Source organism: Diceros bicornis, chromosome 26, assembly GCF_020826845.1.
Source record: "Diceros bicornis minor isolate mBicDic1 chromosome 26, mDicBic1.mat.cur, whole genome shotgun sequence".
NCBI lineage: Eukaryota > Metazoa > Chordata > Mammalia > Perissodactyla > Rhinocerotidae > Diceros > Diceros bicornis.
The window spans coordinates 5,978,348-6,002,364 of NC_080765.1; the positions used below are offsets into that span (position 1 = coordinate 5,978,348).

General features: G+C 46.0%; 1 protein-coding gene across 3 annotated transcripts in view; it reads left to right on the forward strand.

The window, feature by feature from the left end:
* RCC1L (RCC1 like) overlaps window positions 1-20,170 on the forward strand; it is a 33,037-nt gene extending 12,867 nt beyond the window's left edge. The window contains exons 5-11 of one of the 3 annotated variants that reach the window (XM_058569203.1): window positions 45-96; window positions 1,752-1,836; window positions 10,295-10,476; window positions 14,177-14,264; window positions 15,121-15,294; window positions 17,947-18,032; window positions 19,109-19,270. In XM_058569203.1, the coding sequence (XP_058425186.1) occupies window positions 45-96; window positions 1,752-1,836; window positions 10,295-10,476; window positions 14,177-14,264; window positions 15,121-15,294; window positions 17,947-18,032; window positions 19,109-19,186 (745 nt within the window). In that variant the 3' untranslated portion in view covers window positions 19,187-19,270. Of the gene's footprint in view, window positions 1-44; window positions 97-1,751; window positions 1,837-10,294; window positions 10,477-14,176; window positions 14,265-15,120; window positions 15,295-17,946; window positions 18,033-19,108 lie in introns of all 3 variants that reach the window. The other 2 variants (XM_058569204.1, XM_058569206.1) reach the window with 2 other exon arrangements.
* The last annotated feature ends 3,847 nt before the right edge of the window (window positions 20,171-24,017 follow it).

The window sequence follows — 24,017 nt, forward strand, 5'->3', positions numbered from 1 at the left end:
ATGACCATATCTCTTACTTCTCCCCTAATTGCTCCTGGCCGTAGTGAAAGTCACAAAGTCCATAGAATGCAGGACTTCGATGGACAGGTGGTCCAGGTAAGGGTCGTGGGCTGAGAGCCACTCATTTTGCCCCCCTGGGGCGCTTTTTTGAAAGGGTGAAAGTTGGGTGGGGTGATGACAAATTTGTTAGGGGAACTTTCTGAATTAATAAATTATTTTAGTGAAAATTATTGCCTGCATTCTGTAGGCCAGGATGTATGGTAGATCATGGGGTACAAAGTTAAATAAGGTTTGGGGGATGATACTCTAGTGGCAGAGACAGGTTAAAAACTAGATGTACCACACCACACTGTGTGTGTTCCCTGCTGCCTTTATCTTGCTCATCATTTTACTCCCATCCCTGGGGCACTGCCTGGCACATGGTAGGTACCAATAATAAATACTTAAAGACATAAATGAATGCATACAGAGAGTGCCATAAGAGTACCAAAAGGGGATTGTTAAGTCTCCCAGGGGTGAAATGGACAGGAGAGAACAGATCGTGGAGGAGATGGCAGAGGAATTTACCAGATAGACTAGGGATGGGTGTTAGGCAAGGTTTCATGGCAGAGAGGAGGGGGCAGGTGGAGGCTTTAACTGCTGAGAGCATGCGGGGTGGCTGGAGTTTGGTATGCTTACAGGAGAGTGCTGTGGGATAGGCTGGAAGACAGGTGGAGAGTGAAGGATGCAGGGTTTTGTAGAGTTGGTCGGGGGGAGCGGTGATGAAGGCCACTTGGGAAGCCGTGGGGAGACATGTAAGGAGAATTGACTGGATTTGGGACTTGATAAGATATACACGGAGTGAGCTAGAAGGAGTTGAGCGTGACTCCACAGGCAAATGAGTGGCTGCTGATGTTCTCAACCCGGATGGGGGAGTGTCGGAGGAGGAGCAGACTTGGGTTGGGTGGGAGGGGGAAGCGAGGAGGAAGTAGAGAGTGAATTTGCTTTTAAAGTTGCAGTAGAGTGTAGTGCTTCTTGCATAGGCTTCAAAGTCACATGGATGCGAGTTCAAGTCCCTGCTTCTCTGCATATTAACTGGATGACTTTGGGCAAATTACCAACCTTCTCTGAGATTCAATTTCTTATTAGGTGGTCTTGGTTATTGACTTAGCACAGTGCCTGGCATAATAAGTGTTCAGTAAAGGGTGCTTTTCATTAGGCAGTTAGAAAAGCAGGTCTGGAATTCAGTAGAGTTGTTGGGACTGGAGATAACAGTGTAGAGGCGACAGAGAAGGGCTTGGAAATGTATGCAACCTCCCAGGGGAGAGGGAAGAGTAGGAGAAAAGAGGGCAGAAGATAGACCTTGGAGAAGGATTCCAGCACTGAAGGGGATTAAGTAGAGGCTGAGCTAGTGACAAAGATTAAAAGCTATTAGAGAGGCAGAAGAGAGGGATGGGGAAGAGAAAGGCTTATGGAGGAGGGAGTGGTTCCTCAGGGATAGAATGGGATGGAGGAGATCTTGGGTTTGCTCCTTAGGACATGTTGCCCTTTCCTTTACCAAGAGCAGTTTCAGTGGAGTGGGAGACAGAAGCTAGACTGCCGTGGAGTGAGAAAGAATAAGGTGTGGAGGTAGTGTGGGGCAACCTGCCTGGACCTGGCCCCTTCGAGGCTCAGGAACAGTAGGGAATGCTACCGTCCTTTGGGTCCGTTGACCAGGACACTGGGCTTCCAAGGATTCCTTCTCATCAACCTTCCCTCTCTTTGTCTCATAGGTCGCCTGTGGTCAGGACCATAGTCTCTTCCTAACGGATAAAGGAAAAGTCTATTCTTGTGGATGGGGCGCGGATGGACAAACAGGTAGTGGACCTTACACCCCCCTTGGGATGGTGCAGTATGGAGCTGTGAGCGGTGGGGCTCTCATGGGCTAGAACTACCTGCCTTAATTTGATTCTTACCCCTCTTATCACTTTCTCGGGACACTATTCTGTTTGTCCCTTCCCCTTACTCCTGACTCCCATGGAAATGAACTGATTGGATGGAGGAGCAAATGAAGGGTTGGATGGAGGATTAGAGCCACCCCTCAACAAAGGAGTTCAGAACCTTTCTCTCAGCAGAGAGAGGGAACTGAGCCTTTTAAAGAAGAAACAAGGGCCACCTAAAAGGAGCTCCATTTAACTGATTTGATAAGAATGTAATTAAGGGAGGGAGGAAAGAGGGAGAAGCTTTATCAACCTTGTATATTTATAATCTTTTTGTTTCTCATATTTGTCTGAAGGGAGGGCCTTTAAATTTAAGATTTAAATCTTGTATAAATCCTCAATCCTACCACCACATCAGATCATCTTTGTTCATTTTCTTGTGTTTTCTTCCAGTCCTTGTTCATATGTGTACAACATTTATATTGTAACATAGCATAGGTGTGCCTTTATTTATTTATTTACTTTTTGTGTGTGAGGAAGATCAGCCCTGAGCTAACATCTGCCAATCCTCTTTTTGCTGAGGAAGACTGGCCGTGGGCTAACATCCATGCCCATCTTCCTCCACATTATATGGGACGCCGCCGCAGCATGGCTTGCCAAGCGGTGTGTCGGTGCGTGCCCAGGATCCGAACCGGCGAACCCCGGGCTGCCGCAGCAGAGTGTGCGCACTTAACTGCTGGGCTGGCCCCTCACAGTTATGGTTTTTAATATTTGTATGAGATAGCATTGAATTAATTTACCTTAAGGTAATTCAGCATTTAATCATTTTATTGAATAATTACTTAATCATTACCCTGTTGGCAGGAGGCATACGTTTTGTGGGGTGGGGTACAGTGGCCATTGGAGATGTTATGACATTTATCATGTATACATATATAGCTTTTTCTTTCATTTGGGTTATTGCCCTAGGATAAATCCCAGGAGTGAGTCAAAGAGTTAGGATATTTTTACTGTTGTCAGAATGCATTGTTAAATTGTTTTCCAGAAGTTTCACCTGTTTATACTGCCAGCAGCAATGGGTAGAAGTACCACTTTATACATAACCTCACAAGCAATGAGTATTGTCAATTTAAGTCTGCTAATTTCATTATCTTGCTAGTTTTTTTTTTTTTTTTTTGCTGAGGAAGGTTGGCCCTGAGCTAACATCTATGCCTATCTTCCTCCACTTTGTATGGGACGCCGCCCATGGCTTTGACAAGCGGTGTGTCAGTGCATACCCGGGATCCGAACCTGTGAACCCTGGGCCGCCAGAGCGAAGCGCGTGCACTTAATTGCCTGCGCCACCGGCCTGGCCCCACTGTGCTAGTTTTTTAAATGGGCATTTGTTTGGTAACTATAAAGTTGAAGCTTCTCTTTATTTTTAAAATGTTGATATGAGTAACTTGTAAAAATCAGCTTTTTGTAAAAGTAAGAAGAATGTTGGTAGATTCTGACAGCAGAGACAGGAATGAGGTGAAAAGTAGAAGTCCCACTTGCTGAAGATAACCATGCTTCACAGTGTCTTGGTGCCATTCCAGAAACTTGTGGTCACATGGTGCGCCCCCTCTGGCCTCCCTGCCCTTGCTCCGCAGGCTCTGCGTCCAGCCCCACGGCCTTGCACTCAGTTCCTGGAGCGTGCCCTCCTCTTGGCTCCATAGGGCCTTTGCACATGCTGTCCCTTTAGCCTGGAACACTCTTCTTTGCTCCCTTTTTCCTTCTCTGGGCCTCAGCTCAGGTGTCACCTCTTCAGTGACCATTCTTTCTAACCCGGTGGTTCTCCTTCTTCTTTGCAGGTGCTCTCTTAGCATCCTGTTCCTTTTTTTCATGACCCTTCAGCAAGTTGAATCATTTTTTAAAAATCTTTTTGATTATATAAGCATTACAGTGTATACAAAGGATGATGTGTAGGCAGTAGTACTTCTCAAATTGATCTTCAGTGCAATCCCTCTCAAAATTCCAGCTGCCTTATTTGCAGAAATGGGCAAACTGATCCTAAAATTCTTATTGAATTGCAAGGGACCACAAATAGCCAAAAATTTTTCAAAAAGAACAAAGTTGGAGGACTCACTTTCTGATTTCAAAATTTACTACAGAACTACAGTAATCAAAACAGTGTGGTACTTGCATAAGAGTAGACATAGATCAATAGAATAGAATTGAGTCCAGATGTAAACCCATACATCTGTGATCCAATATTTTTTTATTGAGGTATAATTGACATACTACATTATATTAGTTTTAGGTGTGTGACATAATGATTTGATATTTGCATATAATTCTGAAATGATCACCACAGTAAGTCTGGTTAGCATTGATACATAGTTATAGAATTTTTTTCTCATGATGAGAACTTTTTCAGTTTTACTCTCTTAGTAACTTTTAACTATGTAATACAGTGTTATTAACTATAGTTGCCATGCTATACATTACATCCTCATGACTTATTTATTTTATAACTGGAAGTTTGTACCTTTGGCTCCCCATTTCATTTCACCCATTTCACCCATCCCTCACTCTGCACCTCTGACAACCACCAGTATGTTCTCTGAATCTATGAGATTGGTTTCTTTTTGTTTGTTTGTTTTTAGATTCCTCATATAAGTGAGATCATACAGTATTTGTCTTTCTCTGTCTGACTTATTTCAGTTGGCCTAATGCCCTCGAGGTATATCCATGTTGTTGCAAATGGCAAGATTTCATTCTTTTTTATGGCTGAATAGTATCCCCTTGTATATATGGACCACATTTTCTTTATATGATCTATTATTTTTGACAGGAGTGGTAACACCATTCAGTGGGGAAAGAATCGTCTTTTCCACAAATGGTGCTGGGATGACTGGATGTCCACATGCAAAAGAGTGAATTTGAACCTCTACCTCACACCATCTATGAAAATTAACTCAGAAGGGATTGAAGTCATAAATCCAAGAGCTAGAACTATAAAACTCTTAGAAGAAAACATAGGTGTAAATTTTTGTGACCTTGGATTAGGCAGCAGTTTCTTAAATACGACACCCAAAGCAAAAACGAAGAAAGAAAAAAAAAATAAATTGGTTTTCATGAAAATTAAAAACTTTTGTTCATCAAAAGACGCTATAAAGAGAGTGAAAAGGCAACTCACAGAATGGGAGAAAGTATTTGTAAATCATATATCTGATAAGGGTCTAGTATCCAGAATATATAAAGAACTCTTACAACTCAGTAACAAGACAACAGCCCAATTAACAAATGGGCAAACGATTTGTGAAGTCATTTCTCCGAAGAAGAAAAACAAATGGCCAATAAGCACACGGAAAGATACACACATAATTACTCATCAGGGAAATGCAAATCAATTCCACAATGAGATACCACCTTACATCCCATAGGATGGTTACTATTAAAAAGCCCCCAGAAAATAACGTGTTGGTGAGAATGTGAAGAAATTGGAACCCTCATACATTGCTGGTGGGAATGTAAAATGGTGCAGCCGCTGTGGAGAACAGTTTGGCCATTCCTCAAAAAGTTAAACGTAGAATTACCGTGTGACCCAGCAATTTCACTCTTAGGTTTGTAGCCAAGAGAAATGAAAACATTTATCCACACAAAAACCTGTTCACGAATGTTCATAGCAGCATTCTTCATGATAGCTCAAAAGTGGAAACAACCCAAATGTCCATCAGCTGACAGAATGCATTCATTTTGTTTGAAGGAGGTCAAAAGGTAAAAAAAAAAAAAAAAAAGAGACAAAATTAGAATGGTGGAAGAAGAGGAAAGCACAGTCCCAGTTATCTCTAGCCATTGCCCATCCACTAATGCCTGCTGTCCTTTCCACAGAGAGGCCTAGATGGCTATTTTATAGCAGCTGCCATTCACACAAGCACATTTTCCCAGTTTTGTGCTACACAGACGGTGTGTAACACCTCTGCAGAAACATTTCTAAGGCACGTGAACTCAGAATCCCACACCGGATATCAGGTCCCTGTAAACCTGGATTAGCACACACTGCTCACTGGTTTAGCTGCACAGTTGAATCCGTTGGGTGTTGCAGCAAAGGATTGGAGATGAATTGTGCTGGGCCTTGTCAAAACAAATCAAAAACCAAAATGCAGTGTATCCCTACAATGGAATATTATTCAGCTACAGGAATGAAGTTCCGATACATGCTACAACATGGATGAACCTTGAAAACACTGTGCTAAGTGAAAGAAGCCAGACACAAAAGAACACATATTGTGTGAGTCCATTTATACGAAATGTCCAGAAGAGGCAAATCCATAGAGACACCAAGTAGCTTAGAGGTTATTAGGGCTGGGAGTGAGGTGGAAAATGGGGAAAGACTGCTGAATGGATATAGAGTTTCTTTCTGGGTGATGAAAATGTTCTGAAATTACTTGGAGGTGATGCTTGCACAACATCGTGAATATACTAAAACCCACTGAATTGTACACTTTAAAATGATTTAAATAGTGAATTTATGCTATGTGAATTTTATCTCAATAAAAAATATGTAACATAAATGTAAATTTTAAAACGTGATAAAATCAACTTTTGTGAAAGCACTTCCCAATTGAAGACCTAGACATTGAAGACCTACCCAATTTAAGAACATTCCCGATACTGCAGAGTCTGCCCCTGTGCTCCTCTCCTGTTCCATCCGCTTGCTTTCCCCCCAGGGGATCCACTATCTAAATTCTGTTTCTGTTATTCCTTTCTTTGAGGGAGAAAAAGTTTATACAGACACACACATTCCTAAATAATATCTTGACTAATTTTGCTTATTTTAGAGGTCATACTCTAGGTAGTCTTCTGTGACTTGGCTTGAAATCACCATTATGTTTGTTAAGATTCAGCCATGTCGTTAATGTATGCGCCTGCAGTCTGTTCATTTTTTTTTTCTCCCTACAGCCAGGGAGGCCGATTCCAGCTTGTAAATTGCTTTTTGTTTTTCTTCAATTTTTTTTTATTGTGGTAAAATACACGCAACATAAAACTTACCATCTTAACCATTTTTAGATGGACAGTTCGGTGGTATTAACTACATACATATTGTTATGCAACCATCACCACCATCCATCTCTAGAACTCTTTCATCTTGCAAAACTGAGCGTTTATACCCATTAAACAGTAACTCCCCATTCTCCCCTCCTCCCAGCCCCTGACACCAATCATTCTGCTTCTGGCCTCTATGAATTTGACTAGTCTAGGTGCCTCATATAAGTGGAATCATATAGTATTTGTCTTTTTGTGACAGGCTCATTTCAATTAGCATAATGTCCTCAACGTTCATCCATGTTATAGCATATGCCAGAATTTCCTTCCTTTTTAAGGCTGAATAATATTCCATTGTATGTATAGAACACACTTCGCTTATCCATTCATCTGTTGACGAACACTTGGGTTGCTTCCCCTTTTAGCTGTTGGAATAGTGCTGCTACGAACATGGCTGTACAAATATCTCTTTGAGACCCTACAAATATTCTTTTGGGTATATACACAGAAGTAGAATAGCTGGATCGTATGGTAATTCTACTTTCAACTTTTTGAGGAACTGCCGTACTGTTTTCCCCAGCGACTGCACCATTTTACATTATCACCAGCAATGTATGAAGTTCTAATTTCGCCACATCCTCACTAACACTTGTTATTTTCTGTTTTGTTTTTGATAGGAGCCATCCTAATGGTTGTGAAGTGGTATCTCCTTGTGGTTTTGATTTGCATTTCCTTAATGATTAGTGATGTTGAGCATCTTTTCATGTGCTTATTGGCCATTTGTATATCTTCTTTGGAGAAATGTCTATTCAAGTCATTTGCCTGGTTTTTAATCAGTTTTTTTTTTTTTTGTAAAGTTTTAGGAGTTCTCTGTATATTCTGGTTATTAATCCCTTATCAGGTATATAATTTGCAAATACTTTCTCCCATTCTGTGGGTTGTCTTTTTACTTTGTTGATAGTGTCTTTTGATGCATAACAGGTTTTAATTTTCATGAGTCCAGTTTGTCTATTTTTTCTTTTGTTGCCTGTGCCTTTGGGGTCATATTCAAGAAATCAATGTTAAATCCCATGTCATTAAGCTTTTGCTCTGTTTTCTTCTAAGAGATTTATAGTTCTAGCTCTTATGTTTAGGTCTTTGATTCATTTGGAGTTGATTTTGTACGTGGTGTTAGCTAAGGGTCTAACTTTATTCTTTTGCATGTGGATATCCAGTTTTCCCAGCACCATTTGTTGAAAAGCCTGTCCTTTCCCCATTGAGTGGTCTTGGGACTCTTGTCAAAAATCATTTAATCATATATGGGATGGTTTATTTCTGACTATTCTATTCCAATGGTTTATGTGTCTATCTTTATGCCAGTACCACACTGTTTTGATTACTGTAGCTTTGTAGTAAGTTTTGAAATCAGGAAGTGTGAATCCTCCAATTTTGTTCTTCTTCCAGGTCAGTTGGCTAGGGTCCTTTGGAATTCCCTATGAATTTTAGGATGAATATTTCTATTTCTGTGAAAAACACTGTTGGGATTTTGATAGGGATTACATTGAATCTGTAGATGACTTTGAATAGTATTGTCTTAGCAATATTAAATCATGCAGTACATGGACATTAGATGTCTTTCCACCTATTTATGTCTTCTTTAGTTTCTTTCGGTAATGTTTTGTGGTTTTTGTTGTATAAGTCTTTCACCTCTTTGGTTAAGTTAATTCCTAAGTATTTTCTTCTGCTGGGTGCTACTGTAAATAGGATTGTTTTCTTAATTTGCTTTTGTGGATTGTTCGTTGTTAGTATATAGAAATGCAGTTGAGATTTGTGTGTTGATTTTGTATCTTGCTTCTTTGCTGAATGCAGTTCATTCATTTTTATAGCTACATGATATTCTACCATGGAATGTACCTCAATTTATTCACTTCTCTGTTGATAGATATTTGGATGGTTTACAGCTTTTTGTTATATAACAAGCAGTGCTTCTGTGACCACCTGTACATCTCCTTGTGCGTGTGGTCCAGAGTTCTAGGAGTTCTAGTGACGAGTCTATGAGTGAAAGTGGGTTACAGGGTATACATATGTATTCAAATGATTGTTTCCCAAAATAGTTGTTAATAGGTGACCCCCAATAGCAGCAGGGTGTTTTTTGACATCCTGGCTGAGGCTTGGAGTTGTCCCATTATAAGTATTTTCCTGTCTAGTGGGTGTGAAATAGTCTCTTGTTGAGATTTGAATTTGCATTTTCCTAATTACTACTTGAGAGGGACCATCTTTTTATATGTTTATTGGTCAGTCTTGTTTTTTCTCTCAAACGGTGTCTTTGCCCCTTTTTGTTGAGTTGTCTTTTTCTTACTGATTTTTGGGAGTTGTTTTGTATCCTGTATCTGTATTCTTTATCAGTTATAGTGTTGCACGTATCTTCTTCCAGATTGTACCTTGTCTTTTTGTCCATCCATTTGAGTTTTTAATTTTAACTATATTTTTTTGTTTCTAATTGCTTCATTTTCAGATTTACTTGGCCATTTTCGATAGTCTCTTATTCCTGCTTTTGTTTCTTTAAACCTTGGACACAGAGGTATCTCTTATTTTGTGCATCATAATTCCAGTGCCTGAAGTCTGGAGGGTGGAAATCGGTTGTTGTTGGTTCTGTTTACTCTCACTTGTAGTGGCATCTTTCCTTATGTGTGTAGTAGGTTTTGACTGTGAACTCATATTTTATTGAATTTACTTTGTGGAAACTCTAAGGGCCTACATTGGAGGTGCTTTCCCCCAGAGTGGATGTGGATTTGCTTTTGCCTGTTGCCTAGGGTGCTGCGGTCTGACAGTGCTCTGGGCCCCTTTGAGGAGGCCTGGTGTAAGCAGGAGTCTGTGGTCAGTGTTCTGCCTGGCTCTGCTGCCCAGGGGTCACCCTCCATCGCAGTACTGATGGTGACGTTCATCCTTTGGGGAAACCCTGTATTTTCCTCTCTTTACTGGTTGCCATGCCAATTTCCCTGTCTCAGTGTCCTGTGTTTTGGGAGTGGCCTGGGGGGTCGGGATGGGATGGGCTCTTAGAGATTTCCTTTACTTTCTAGCAAGCCCAACAATACTTTAGAAATTGCTCATTATAATAAACGCAAGCTCTAATAGGTTCATTGTATAGTAGTGTTTCATTGAAAAGTTTTCTCACTTGAATCAGAACTAGAAAATTCCCAGAGTTTTAAAGTAATACCAATTACAATAGTGTCTTTTTCCTCCGCTGAGAGAACGTGGACAAGGAAGTTGTAGAGCATGCAGAGGAGCAGATTAGGATTTCTGAGTTGATCTTTGTAAAGTGTTCAAAACTGTGTTTGGCACATAGCAAGTCTACCTAAGTGTTTGCTAAAAGAATCAATAATTAAAAGTATTTTCCATTGTGTTAGGTCTGGGTCACTACAGTATCACCAGTGTGCCCACCATGCTGGGTGGAGACCTTGCCGGGGTGAACGTTGTCCAGGTCACCACCTACGGTGACTGTTGCCTGGCTGTGTCTGCCGACGGAGGCCTCTTTGGTTGGGGAAACTCTGAGTACCTGCAGCTGGCCTCTGTCACTGACTCCACACAGGTATGAGGTCACTTACAGCGCGGGGCTGGGAGGTTTGGAAATAGAAAGTGTGAAGGACATTTATGACAGATTCTTCACCAAAGTGTGGTGTATAAAGTGCTGTTTAGGCCTCACCTATTGTAAGAAGGCCTCTTCAAGGTACCAAGTTCTTGGCGATCTCATTGGAACCTGGAAGGAAAGCTTAGATTCAAAAACCATCATTATCAATACTTCGATGAGGTAGTCCTGGTGTAGAGCAGTATTTTAGATCTGTCTTTACCCTGTCTTGTTCTAAAAGGGATACGAGGCTGTTTACATAAGTTCCTGTGATGTCACACTGTGCTTTTTGTTGCATTGTCACATATATGCCCCCAAAGCACACAGACTGTAAGTGTGCAGCTCGAAGAGGACCCCTGTGTGACCCCATCCAGATCAGGCAGGAGAACACTGGCAGCCCTACAGACCCTGCCTGTGGCCTCTCCTTGTCTTTGCCCCTCCTTGTCACCAAAGCGAGCCACCATCAGTACAATACAGTAGGATTTTAAACGTTTTATTAAGGAAAATTTCAAATATAAACAGAGCTCATTGCATAATTAGTCTCTATGTACCCATCACCCATGTTCAACAATTACCAACTAATGGCCCGATATTAAAAGAGAGATAATTCACCATTTTTGAGAGTATAATTTAGTGGCTTTTCGTATAGTCACAGGGTTGTGCAGCCATCATAACTATCTAATTCCAGAACATTTTCATTTCCCTCCACTCATAAAAACCCCAAACCCCTAATGGCCAATTTTCTTACATCTATACTTCCATTTCTCTGCCCTGGATTATTTTGAAGCAAATCCTAGATATCATATTTCCATCCATGAAAGTTTCAGTATGTATCTCTAAAAGATAAGGACTATTTAAAAAACATACTACATTCATTAATGTGATCAAACTCTGACGACATCCAGAAGGGATTTAAATATATATGAACAGATAAAGAGATCTGCACACAGATAAACTAAAGGTCAGCTAATAAGATGAAAAACTGGTGCAGTGGCTAGAAGTGGATGCAGATTTGGCTCTGAGCTTCCTAGTAGCCAAAGCAAAGAAGAAAACGATCATCATCATCACTTAAATGATCCATTGTTTCTATAAGATAAATAGCAAATAAAGTGTTCAGGAGAAGTACTGCTCCTCCTGACACCAAGGCCTGCAGAACTCTCCCAGGGCCTTCCTGTGGGGGACAGATCCAGTGTCATGTCATCTACCGTATAACAAATGCCCGCAAACTTAGTGGCTTCAAACAACAAATATTTATCATCTCAGTTTCTGTAGATCAGAAATCTGGGGGGTGGGGGGCACCTATCTGGGTCTTTGGCTCTGAGTCTCTCAAAGGCTGCAGTCATCTTAGGGTTCCACTGGGAAGGCTCTGCTTCCAGGACCACACTGGTGGTTGTTGGCAGGATGCAGGTCTATGTGGACCGTTGCACTGGGGCCCCAGGTCCTCACTGGCAGATGGCCAGCTAATGGTTGTTGGCCAAGCCTTCCTTGGTTCCTTGCCACATACCCTTCTCCATGTGGCAGCTCACAACATGGCAGCTGGCTCCCTCAGAGCAAGCAAATGAGAGGGCAAGAGAGAGTGCCAACGAGACAGAAGCCAGTGTTCTGTCATTTAATCTTGGCAGTGACCTCCCTTCACTTTTGCTGGCTTTCTGCTCATGAGAAGCAAGTCACTAGGTCCAGCCCCCACACAAGGGTGGGGAGTACACGTGGGTGTGAACAGCAGGAGACGGGGATCACTGGGGGCCATCTTAGAAGTAGCCCGCCACAACCATGATCTTGACTGTGGCCTGAGCCTCCCCCTGTCAGTGACAACAGTGGTGCGTTTCGAATGGCTCTTGGCCAGAGCACAGTTAGGTAAAGAAGCTCCCTGCGAGCCAGGCAGCAGAGGCCAGGCCCCGGCTCTGCCCGCCTCGCTTCATGTAGGCATACATTGTCTGGATCAATAAGCCCCTTTATTCCTTTTGAGTCAACTTAGGGACAGTTATTGTCCTGCTGTCTTTATTTGAAAGTGACTCTATAAAGATTCATGGCTGTCACTGAAACACTTAAAATCTGTCTTTCCAAAGTTATTCCTCAGCAGAGGCATCAAGATCAAATCCTGCTGGAAAGCTAAGTTGGCCGCACTTCATCCTCCAGACCCCTTACCCTCTCATCTCTCACTTTCAGCAGAAGAACCTGCCTCCTGTTTCATAGAGGGAACAGATGCCGTCAGCTGAGAAAGCCCTCAGTTTCCCACTCGGACTCCTGCACACTTGCCTCTACCTGTCCCCGCCCTGGGTCCCTTCCCTTTATAGCCGTGGAGGAGATGTGTCTCTTCCTGCTGAAGCTGATGCTTCTCTCTGTGCCCTGGATCCCATCTCCCCCCGTTCCTCAGAAGCCTTACTCCATCTGCTGGGCCTTCTTCCCCACAACTTCAGCCCCTCCCTCTCTACTTGTCCCTCGCCATCCGTCTTTCCACCTGACGCAAGTGTCTTCCCTCTTAAGAGGTCTCTGTGTGGACCCCTCCACATCCTCCCATTCCCCCACCTCCCACCCCTTCGCTTCACCTCCTGCCTCCCCTTCTAGGTCCAACTTCTCAGGAGCTGCATTGACTTACTGTCCCCATTTCCTCGTCTCCTTCTCATTCCTCTGTCCGTTTCCCTCAGCTTCCACCCTTATCAGTTTGCTGAGTGGCTCTTGCTAGGGTTACGGTGACCTCCATGTTGCTGGAGACAATAATAAAGAACCTGGAGACCATTGTCCAGTCTTTCCCTTTCTTGACCTCTCAGCGGCATTTGACATTGGCCGTGACGTGCTGACCATCTTTGTGAAGAACACTCTTCCTTTCGCCCCTGTGACTGGTCTCTCCGAGGGCTCTCTTCCTTTCTCGTTCCTTCTGGACTCATTTCCTGGCTCTCGTACTGGGCCAGGCCCTCCCATGTCGGAGGTCCCCGTGGCGGGACTGTGTTTGCCTCCTTTCCTCTGCCTTCTCCTTCAGAGGGTCTCACCCTCACCGCGGCTGCAGTCACCATGTGTGTGCTCAGGACTCTCCAGCTGGCAGGTCGGGCCCAGCCTGCTGTTCGGAGGTGCAGACATCTCTCAGTGCCACTTGACGTTTGCCCTTGGCCGTCTCTAGGCACTGCGAGTTCAGTGGGTCCAGAAGTAAACTGCTCGTCCCTCACCTGCTCCTTCTCCACTGTGGGCCACGTCCACTCACGTTCCCCTCTAGAAATCACGTCCCTCCCCTACGTAGAACCCTTACTGGCTCCCCGTTGTGCTTAGAATAAAGACCAGACCCTTCCGTGGTCTACAGCATCCCGCATGACCTGCCCTCCCTGCTCCCCACCAGCATCTTGCAAATATTCCCCCTCGTCCCCTGGCTTCATCCACTCGGCCCTTGTTTAAACTCCTTCAGTGGGCCAGGGCCCCTCCCTCCCTGTTCAGGTGGAATATCCTTCTCTCCCCCCCCACCTCCTCACTGCTACTCATCCCTCAGACCGTGGGATATAATGAAGCCTCCTGACTGCTGCTGCCCCCGCACTACATCAGGCTCCCTGAGGCTCACTGTCAGAGAACCTGTCCTGCCCTCATTGCTGTCAGCACAGAGTAATTTGATGTTAATTTTGGCTGACCTCTGCCTTGCTGGTTTGTCTTCCTGACAGTATGGACCCTTCCTTTGATTCAGGTGAACGTCCCCCGGTGCTTACCCTTCTCAGGAGTGGGGAAGGTGAAGCAAGCTGCGTGTGGTGGCACAGGCTGTGCTGTATTAAATGGTGAGACTCTCTTGCAGGCAGGCCATTGGGAAGCTATAGGGGGAGTCGATGGGGAAGGGTCGGTGTCCGTTGGATTCACAGGTGGCAGAACTCAGCCTGAGGGAGGGAACGTGGCTGTGGGAAGAGCTAGTTAGACTGAGTTCAGTTAGTAGAGGGTGAGGGTGACATTCTTGATAGAAAGATAATAGCTGTGATTTATAGACAAATAGCCAGCCCAGAGCTCAGTAATTCTGTAGCAAACTGCTGGAGTGGAGAAGGAGCTACCTTCTTTCGCTCCCGTAGCCCGGGCCCAAGACGCCAGCCCTGCCTTCTCCAGAGAGGCTGCGCCAAGAAACAGAGGCACAGGGAGAAGAGCCTTAGGGTTTGGATACTGAGATCCACGTCCCAGGGATTAAACGTCTGGCACCACTGATGAATATTCAACTTTTTTATAACCAAAAACATCATTTCTGAGAGTTTTTGGCATCTGGCCAGAAATTGGTGGTACTTGGTTTGCTGTCCTGGTCAGTGTGAAACTTAGAGCTGTTAGTAGGAGGAAAACTGCCCTTGTCAGGCTCTCGTGTGTTCACAGGGGGTTTCTGGGTGATTTGTGGACTGGGCCTGTCCAGGTTGCCCTCCAGATGTGGGAAGTTTGTATTCTGAGATTGGTTAGCTGGCTAGACACACTCCACAGGCAAGAATTTGAAAGAGAAGAAAAGAAACTGATTATTTTAAATATCTGTCAGCATGTTCTTGCCAAGCAAGGAAAAGAAACAATCCTGTGAATCTAATGCATCTTGGTGGTGCAGTTTAAATTCCTTGTGAGGGAGGCTGCACTTGGTTTGACTTACTGACCGCTGTTTTTACTGTCATGTAGGAGACGGACATGTCTTTGTCTGGGGCTATGGGATTCTTGGGAAAGGACCAAACCTAGTGGAAACTGCTCTTCCAGAAATGATTCCACCCACTCTCTTCGGCTTGACGGAGTTCAACCCAGAAGTCCAGGTTTCCCGCATTCGCTGTGGACTCAGCCACTTTGCTGCCCTTACCAGTGAGTGACCAAGCCCCAAAGTGTGGCCCCAAAGACGGGCAGAGCTTCACCCTCTCAGGTTCACCTCAAGCCGTGGGCAGCTCTCAGTTTCCATCCATCCAGTGCAGTAGTGACCTGTGTGGATAATTACAGAGAGCGGCTAATCCAGGCATCGTTTGGCTTGAGGTTGTGTAACGTGTGTCTTTTTTTATCCTGTTTTGTTTTTGCTTCATTTGGTTTGTGCTTGGGCTAACGTGAAAGTGAATTTTCTCAAGAGGACGCCAGTTGGTGGTGGGAGAGGGGACCCTCGAGAATGTTGGGGTGCTGGAGGAAGCCAGCAGACTCCAGAAGTTCATTAGGAAATGAACGTATGGGGCTCATCTTGCTCCTGACCAAGCCCAAACCCTGACCACCCAGGAACGTGGGATGGCAGGAAGCAGGTTTGTCAGACTGTCCCGGGGTTTTGTGGAGGGAAATCTGCCTGATTTCTCCAAAGTGTTGGGGAGGGAACGATCAAAGGGAAGGCTGAAACAGAGCTTTTTTCAAAGGTTTACCCAATTACAAAGCCATCAAATACCCAGGTACCTACCAACCTCTCGAGTGTGTGCTTTTCTTGTTGCATCTCTTATTCTACCACAGTGACCGTTGGTTCAACTTGCTGCTCTTTAGTTGACCAGAATAGTAAGACTGAACTAAATTAATTTCATTTTGTGATCCTCAAGTAAATTCGCTATTTCCTTGCAGTTAAAAGATCTTTTTGACTCTTGGTGAGTAATTGTTTTCTTCTTAAACATCTGGCTGGGATGGTCAGTTTGGGTCATCTTTGTTTGTGTTCTCTGGCCCCATCCTATCCTGAGGACTGTTCCAGAGCCCACCCTCTGAACCAGAGTCCTGACTACCATTCAGTTATTGTCTGAAGTTCAGATCTTGGGTCCTTAAGGCACACAGGCTGTGATGTGGACTGTGGTGGAGGTGGGGGTGTGACTGTGTATACAGCACCCGCGGTCGCAGTGGTAACCGGAGGAGACTCCCTCAGCACCGTCAAGCAGAGTCAGCACTTCCATTTGCTAATGACTCCAGGGCATGAGAGTCTTTTAAAGCTATTTGGATTTAAAAAATAAGAGTAATGGGGCTGGCCTGGTGACCTAGTGGTTAAGTTTGGTGTGCTCTGCTTTGGTGGCCCAGGTTTGGTTCTGGGGTGCGTTTCTATACCACTTGTTGGCAGCCATGCTGTGGCGATGACCCACATACAAAATAGAGGAAGATTGGCACAGGTGTTAGCTCAGGGCGAATCTTCCTCAGCAAAAAAACCAAAAAAAACCCGAGTCATTATGGACTCATTCTGAAGGTATCCATGATCTATTTTCCAGAATGTTCTAAGGCTTAAACTGTGCAGAGTCACATCCTTGGAAATCCATACGAAGTGTTCAACTAGAGTAGACTGTTCTGTTTACTGTCATGCCATGTGGCCATTTTGGGTCACACTGAAATGAAATCCCTATCTGGATTTCCCCCAAGACCCCACAGCCACCCTCCAAGTGCCAGTGACTGTCCTCGGTAGAGGGAGCATCAGAGCTTGGGTTTCTCCCCTGTCTGTGTGCCCAGCATTTACATATGGCCAGCTGGGAGCTGGAGTTGGTTGGTTTACCCTGAAGGCTACTAACATTAGGGGCCAGACTGAATTATTCTGTTAAACATGTAAAATCTGATGGTGGAGCACCTGGGGTATGCGCCGACCAGAGGGGCTCTGACGGCTTGTAACAAAGGAATTCCTTATTTAATCAGCCCAGATTATTTTAGCCCTGACTTCTTCACGTCTTGTCTTCTACTTCTACTTCCCAGATAGGAGGTGGTGAAATGGGGTCTCTGTGCCGAGGAGTGCCCAAAGCTGATGTGGACAGAAGTCTGGACTAGAAGGCTGGGTAGTGGGAAGCTGCCCCACCAGGTCTGGGGTCCTGTCCTGGAGGTTGGCATTCCTAGAGCCTGGTCTAGATTCGATCTGCTAGACTATCCTCTATAGCAGTCTCTTCTCCCTCCTGGCAGTTTTTACAGTTTGTAAACATATATATTGGTTTGATCATTTGTTTGTTTCTAGCTGTTTGACTAGCTCTAGGCCCATGAGGACAGGAACCGTGGGTGTTCACTCACTGTCCTGTCCCAGCTCCCAGCACACAGACATCGACCCGGCCCAAAGAGGTGCCCAGAGTCACCATGTGTCACTTGACCAAATGGTCCCTAGATGTGGAAACCCAGACAAAGAATGACAGTAGTCCTATTTCTCATTCTATCAGGGTGTGACCAGGACTGGAAGGTGCTCAGACTTCTGGAGTTGTGGAGGGCAGGGTTTGGTGGGCCATGACTGTGGGTGAGGGGTGTGCATAAGGGGCGAGCAGAGCGGGCTGTGTGCAGGAGCCTCCTGGGCCTCCAGCTCTGTGCATGTGCTCATCTCCATGTGATGGACACAGCGTCATTCTGGGCTTGGACATGTCTTGGTTTTGGTGATAATATACTTTTCCCCTCAAAAGGAAGCATTATTGCCTGGTAGAAACTGAAGTTTAACATTGGGCTCTGTTTGTACCTGGTTCTAGAAAGCCCGTTCTCGTGACCCTTCCTCTTCTTGGTGACTTGCCCCTGGCCTAGCCTAACCAAGCCACCTTTTTCCTTTCTATGCAGACAAAGGAGAGCTGTTTGTGTGGGGCAAGAACATCCGAGGGTGCCTGGGAATTGGTCGCCTGGAAGACCAGTATTTCCCATGGAGGGTAAGGCTGGACTGGACGGGCGAGAGGGTGTGCCCACATAGCAGACTACCTGATGTGGCAGCAGCGCCCAGTGGGCAGCTGGGCCGGGACCAGGTCCCTGGGCACTGCTCCCTCTCCCAGGTCCCCGCTGGCCTCCTCCTGCCCCAGTGCACGCTCTGCCAGGGCGTCAGGAGAGACCGCGTAGTGGTGAGGAGCCAGAGCGAGCGCCCAGCAGCCGCTTCTCAGGCTGCAGGCTCCCTGGCGCTGCGCTCCTGCCTGGGGCTGTGAGTGAGCAGCCTGCCCAAGCAGGGGGCAGCCTGACCAAGGGTTCCAGTCCCACGGTGCCCCGGAAGAGGCCCTGTCAGAGGCTGTCCACGGGCACGTGGAGCAGAGAAACAGAGGCCCCCCGGGGCCTCAAACGAGCAAGCTGCAGGCCGGGTGCCCCGAGGCCCAGAGAAGCTCCCAAGAGGGAAAGATTTGAAATAAAAAAGCTGGTGTGCCAGGAGCTGTTTACTGAGGCCCGTGTGGAGGAATGTTTTACAGTGCATTTAAAAGAAAGCAGGACGATCAGTATTTAGAGTGCCTTATCACAGCCACCAAAGTGAAAAATAAGGATTTTCGTAGGGAGAGGATGCAATTAGACAAAAAGGCTCATTTCAGAATTAAAGGGGGATAAACTTCTTTCTTAAACTGTAGAAGGTCGCTGAACAGCTGGCTTGAGAGCAGGTGTTGACTCTGGCAGGGTCACACACAGAGGGGAGTAGCCTCTGTGGGATGTGCACGTTCCAGGACGGTGCACTCAGGGTCTGTGCTCGAGCCCAGAGCGGCCCCTCAGAGTGGTGGGCGTGAACAGTCATGTCTGCTGTTGACCGGGTGGGGAGTTGGGATGGCCCTTTCCATGGTGGTGGCATTGACTCGTCCCAGCAGACCTGCAGGGTAGGTGTAAGCATGCCCATTCCCAGGGGAGGGACCCAAGTCAGAGAGGGTGAGTCATCTACCAAGAGGCACAACCAGGATCAGGCCCAGTTGGGCCTCCGAGCCTGTCTGCCTCCCAGCCCGCCATTTCCCCTCACGGTGCGCTGGGTCTTGTTTTTCAGGTGACGATGCCTGGGGAGCCCGTGGATGTGGCATGTGGTGTGGATCACATGGTGACTCTGGCCAAGTCATTCATCTGAATCTCCTACCTGACCCACTCGAGCCCGGCCCTGGCCTCAGAACCACTTGGACTGCGTAGCAGAGGCAGCCAGCCAGGGCTCTTGATGGGGGTCAGAGAGGATCAGGCCCTTCGTAAAGTGTGACGCTGTCTCCTAAAGCCCTCAGCAGGTATATGTTAGAAGTCCTGGGACGTGGTCCCTTCTCCAGCTAAGGATGAGACCTGTGAATTCAGAACCAGACGGCTGCCTTTAGCAGGTTGAACTCCAGCGAGATGAGTCCCAGGGCTCTGAGACCCTGGCAGGATGAGGCTAATTCACACGTCTGAGCTCTTCCCAGGGAACCTGTGGCAGCTTCTGGTGTCACATCTCGCCCCAGAAACTGGTCTTAGGAAAGCTTAGCTCTCACAACATGCCATTTTATTTGATCTTCAAAGGTGACTGGACGGAATTTAGTGCTCAGGAGGGCTTCTTGTGGCCCCCTCTGACCGCAGCAGAGCTCTCGGTTGGCGTCTAGGCAGGCTGTGTGTGGGCATCAGGGCAAGCCCCAGCCTAACTGAGGGAGCCAGGCTGGCTTCGGTCTGGGGTTTTCATTCAGATCCCCCTGCCCTCTCAGCCATTTCCTGCCAGCTGCCCATGGCCAGGTCACTGCTGGGACACGCAGAAATCCTGGACTGGGGTTCTCCCTGGAAATGCCAGTGGGCGCCAGCCCAGTACCTCCTGGGCCCATGGCTGTCACCAGCCTTGTAACCATTCTCACTGCCTGGCTTGGAAAAGTTGAGAAGCCCCCACAGGAAGAAGATTGAGGCCAAATTCTTGTGGGCTGAGGACTCGGAACACATCCTGCAGAGGCTTGACTGGAGAGCCAGCCTTGAAGAAGAAGGATTCAGAATTTGTGAAAAACATTTGAGTTAGTAATGTTAACTTGTCTTTTTCTTTAAACATATCTTTTAAAAATCTCTTTTGGAATAAAGTCTATTTTCTGCCTTTTTATTTTTAAGAGCTAAAGAGGTCTTTTTATTTTACCTGATCATTTAGATAATTAGCTTTTTTTTTTTTTTTTTTTGTGAGGAAGATCAGCCCTGAGCTAACATCATGCCAATCCTCCTCTCTTTTTGCTGAGGAAGACCGGCCCTGAGCTAAGATCTATTGCCAATCCTCCTCCTTTTTTTCCCCTTTTTCTCCCCAAGTACCCAGCACATAGTTGTACGTCATAGTTGCACATCCTTCTAGTTGCTGTATGTGGGACGCCGCCTCAGCATGGCTGGACAAGCGGTGCGTAGGTGCGCGCCCGAGATCCGAACCCCGGGCTGCCAGTAGTGGAACGCGCGCACTTAACCGCTGAGCCACGGGGCCGGCCCCTAGATATTTCAAAAACAAGGCTTTTTGATAAAGAGGCAACTAGAAGCCAGTGAAAAATACTTGAGAAGACAGTCCTACTTTAAAACTCTTCTGAACGGAGTCTGTTCCCACAGTTCAATTGGGAGCAAATGAGGAAGTACAGACATCACTGGGAATCATGCCACAAACTGGGGTCTCCCTCCCCGCCGGCCTGTGCCCCCTTCCTTCCGTTCGTTCACTCACCAAATCCTTCCTGTGTATCCCTCTGCCAGTTCCTGTTTATCACTGGTTCACAAGACCCCCTGTAAGCAGGTCTCATGAAGCTGATGTTCTAGGAGGTGAGGCGAAACAGACACTAAACAAGCAAAATGCAAAGTCCCCTGGATGGTTACGTGGGCTGTGGAGAAAAATAAAGCAGGCGAAGTGGACGGGCGAGGCCGGGCTGGCTGCAGTGTAGAGTGGGATGGTCACTGGGCAGGTGGCCTTGCTGGGACTGAGGAGCGGGAACAGCCAGCTGGTGTCTGGGGGAGCAGCCCCGGGACCCGTCATCTGGGCTCATGCTATCTCCACTTCTCTGTGGGGACCAGTTCTTATGTTTATTACAGCCAAGCTTTTCTTAAACTTGAAATAGAAATTGAAAACAATTTGTCATTTTCCTTCCTGAAACTCCTGGTTGGGCTGAGGACCACGTCGCCCCGGGGTGAAGAACAATAAGCCGTCCTCAGTGAAATACTGCCTTAAAACAGGTTCTGATTTGTGGAGGGGGGTCGCCCCAGACGGCGGGCCTGGGGTCCCACACCGGTGTCCAGGGATGGTAGGTGAGGGTGAAGGAGTGGCCCTGGTGAAGGTGGGAAGGGTTTTTAAGCCTCCCACCCCAGAGACAACCAAGATTCTGATCCAGAAACTACCTGCACCTTGGACAACGGCCACCAGGGGGACATACAGGGCGTCCTTGGATTTGTCTTAAAACCCAGTGACTTCCTGTTGGGCTTGGTCTGCCTGGTCAGGTGGTGCGGCTGTGCTCTTTGTTGGTGATTGGGGTTCGTGGTCGGAGGTCATTTGTCACACACCAGTTGTCCTCTGTGCTCATGTCCCTTCCCAGCTTTTGTCCTCTTGTTCCCAGCCCCTCTCAGCATTTAACACACACAGACAGAAACCGTCTACACCATTAGCCTGGTCACCATAATTTATCCTTTTGTCCCTGTGAAAAGTCAAAGTTTGCAGACTCCAGGCTCCTCTCAGTTTAGCGAGTGTGTGATGACACCCTGAATGAAGTGACCAGGGGCCGACTCGGACGTGTCCTCTGGCCGTCCTGTCGTCTTAGACTCTGTCCTTCCACGTATATTGGGGTCAGTAGCTGAGGCCAGTTCAGAGCCCAAGTGGCAGGCACAGCCTGAGAAGGTGGAGGGACTCGTCACATCGTGGTCACCACTGTCTCCCCCAGTGGACGGTCATTCCCAAGGTGCCTGGGTCTTTGTCTTCTGTCCCCTGATCCCTCGCCAGACTTGCAGACTGCCGCTCCAGAATGATTTCTGGGGGAGGGATGGATCTCACTGGCATGCAAAACCTTAAATCAGCAAATAGAAGACACTTGGCCTGCCCTTTGTGCCAGGTCCACCCCTGACACACTCAGGAGAGTCCTGCCCTGACCATTCTTGTTTCCTGAATATATGGTTGGCTCACATTTTCATGATGTCGGGAAACAATTATTATGCACTTACTCTGTTCCACACAAAAAGTCAGATGCTGAGAACCACACAGTTGTGATGGTGCTCTGACTTGGTGCAGCAGGTGACGGTCGGGCTGAGTGCCTGGCGCAGGGTAGACGCTCGGGCTGCAATTGTGAAGATCCGCTCCATTCTCTTCTCTTGCATTTAACCCCGGTCCCAGCACCTGAAGGGGCCCGGCCCCTCCTGACCAGCAGCGGAGTTACTCAAACCCAAACCGCTGTGAGGGCCCCTCTCCCTGCAGTGGCTGCAGCAAAACTGACCACGTGCTTCGGCCTAAATCTTGATAAGTGTTCCACATGCACCTGAAAGATGTGTATCATTCTTTTGTCGAGTAGAGTGTTCTGTAAGTGTCCATTAGGCTTAATTAGTTAATAATGTTCTATTATTTCTTCAAATATTTTTTCTGACCCTTCTGTCTTCACTCTTTAAGGACGCCAGTTATATGTATATTAGGCTGTTTGAGGTTGTCCTAAAGCTCACAGATGCTCTGTTCATTATTTTTTAATAAACTTTTTTCCTATCTTGTTTCGTTTTCGATAGTTTCTATTGCTATGTCTTCCTACACTAATATTTTCTTTTGCAGTGTATAATCTGCGAATTCCTCTAGTGTGTTTTTCATTTCAGACATTGTAGTTTTCAACTCTAGAAACTGTGTGTGTTTTATCTTCCTCGTCTCTATTAACACATTTAATCTTTCCTCTAGCATTTTGAGCATGTAGAATACAGTTGTAATAAGTTTTAATGTCCTTGTCTGCCAGTTATGTCTGATCGAACTGGTATAATGAATAAGATACCCCAAATTGGTCTATTGATTCTCAGTTCTGGGTTGGTTTCAAGTTAATGATTTTTCTATTCATTATGGGAAGTATTTTCCTGTTTCTTTGCATGCCTGCTAATTTTTTATTGAATGCTAGATGTTGTCAGTTTTACCTTGTTGTGTGCTGGATGTTTTTGTATTCCTAGAAATATTCTTGAGCTTTGTTCTGGAATGCAGTTAAATTATTAGGAGTCCGATCATTTTGGATCTTGCTTTTAGGATGTGTTAGGCAGAACATAGCAGGGTTTAGTCTAGGTCTAATTATTCCTCACTACTGAGGCAAGACCCTTCTGAGTATTGCACCCAGTACTAAAAACTGCCTTTCTAGTTTGGCAGGTGGGAACAGGCACTATTCCTGGCCTGTCCAGGTCCAGGTACTGCTCCCCACATATTTTCAGGTAGTTCTTTTCCCAACCTTGGGTAGTTTCATCAAGCGCATGTGCTGATCAATACTCTGCTCAGTACCTGAGGGAGAGCTTCTGCACACCTCTAGCTTTCTCTCTCTGTGCAGCTCTCTTCTCTCCAGTACTCTGCCCTGCTAATTCCAATGCACCTGGAATTTGTAGACTTCCATCTCTCCCCTCGACGCTGGGAGTTGATGTGGTTCCACCTGGTTTGTTCTTCCCAGCACTGCAGCCTGGAAACTGTCCAGGCGGGGGTTCCTGTCCTTTGTTGGTCTGATGTCCAGTGTCTTAAACTGTTGTTTCCTACATTTTGTGCAGTTTCTTAGTTGTTTCAGGCAGAAGGGAACATCCCACCCACATTACTCCATCTTGGTTAGAAGCAGAAATCCCTACAAGTGTGTCTTAAGCAATTAGACAGGCACTCTTTTCTTACACTCAAACCATCTCTTTCCCTCTTGTTTTAATTCTGTTTTCACTAGACAACATGTTTTATTTACTTGAATTCTTGAGTACATTAATACTTGTATTGTAATTAAATTATACAACTCCAATTTGTAATATAC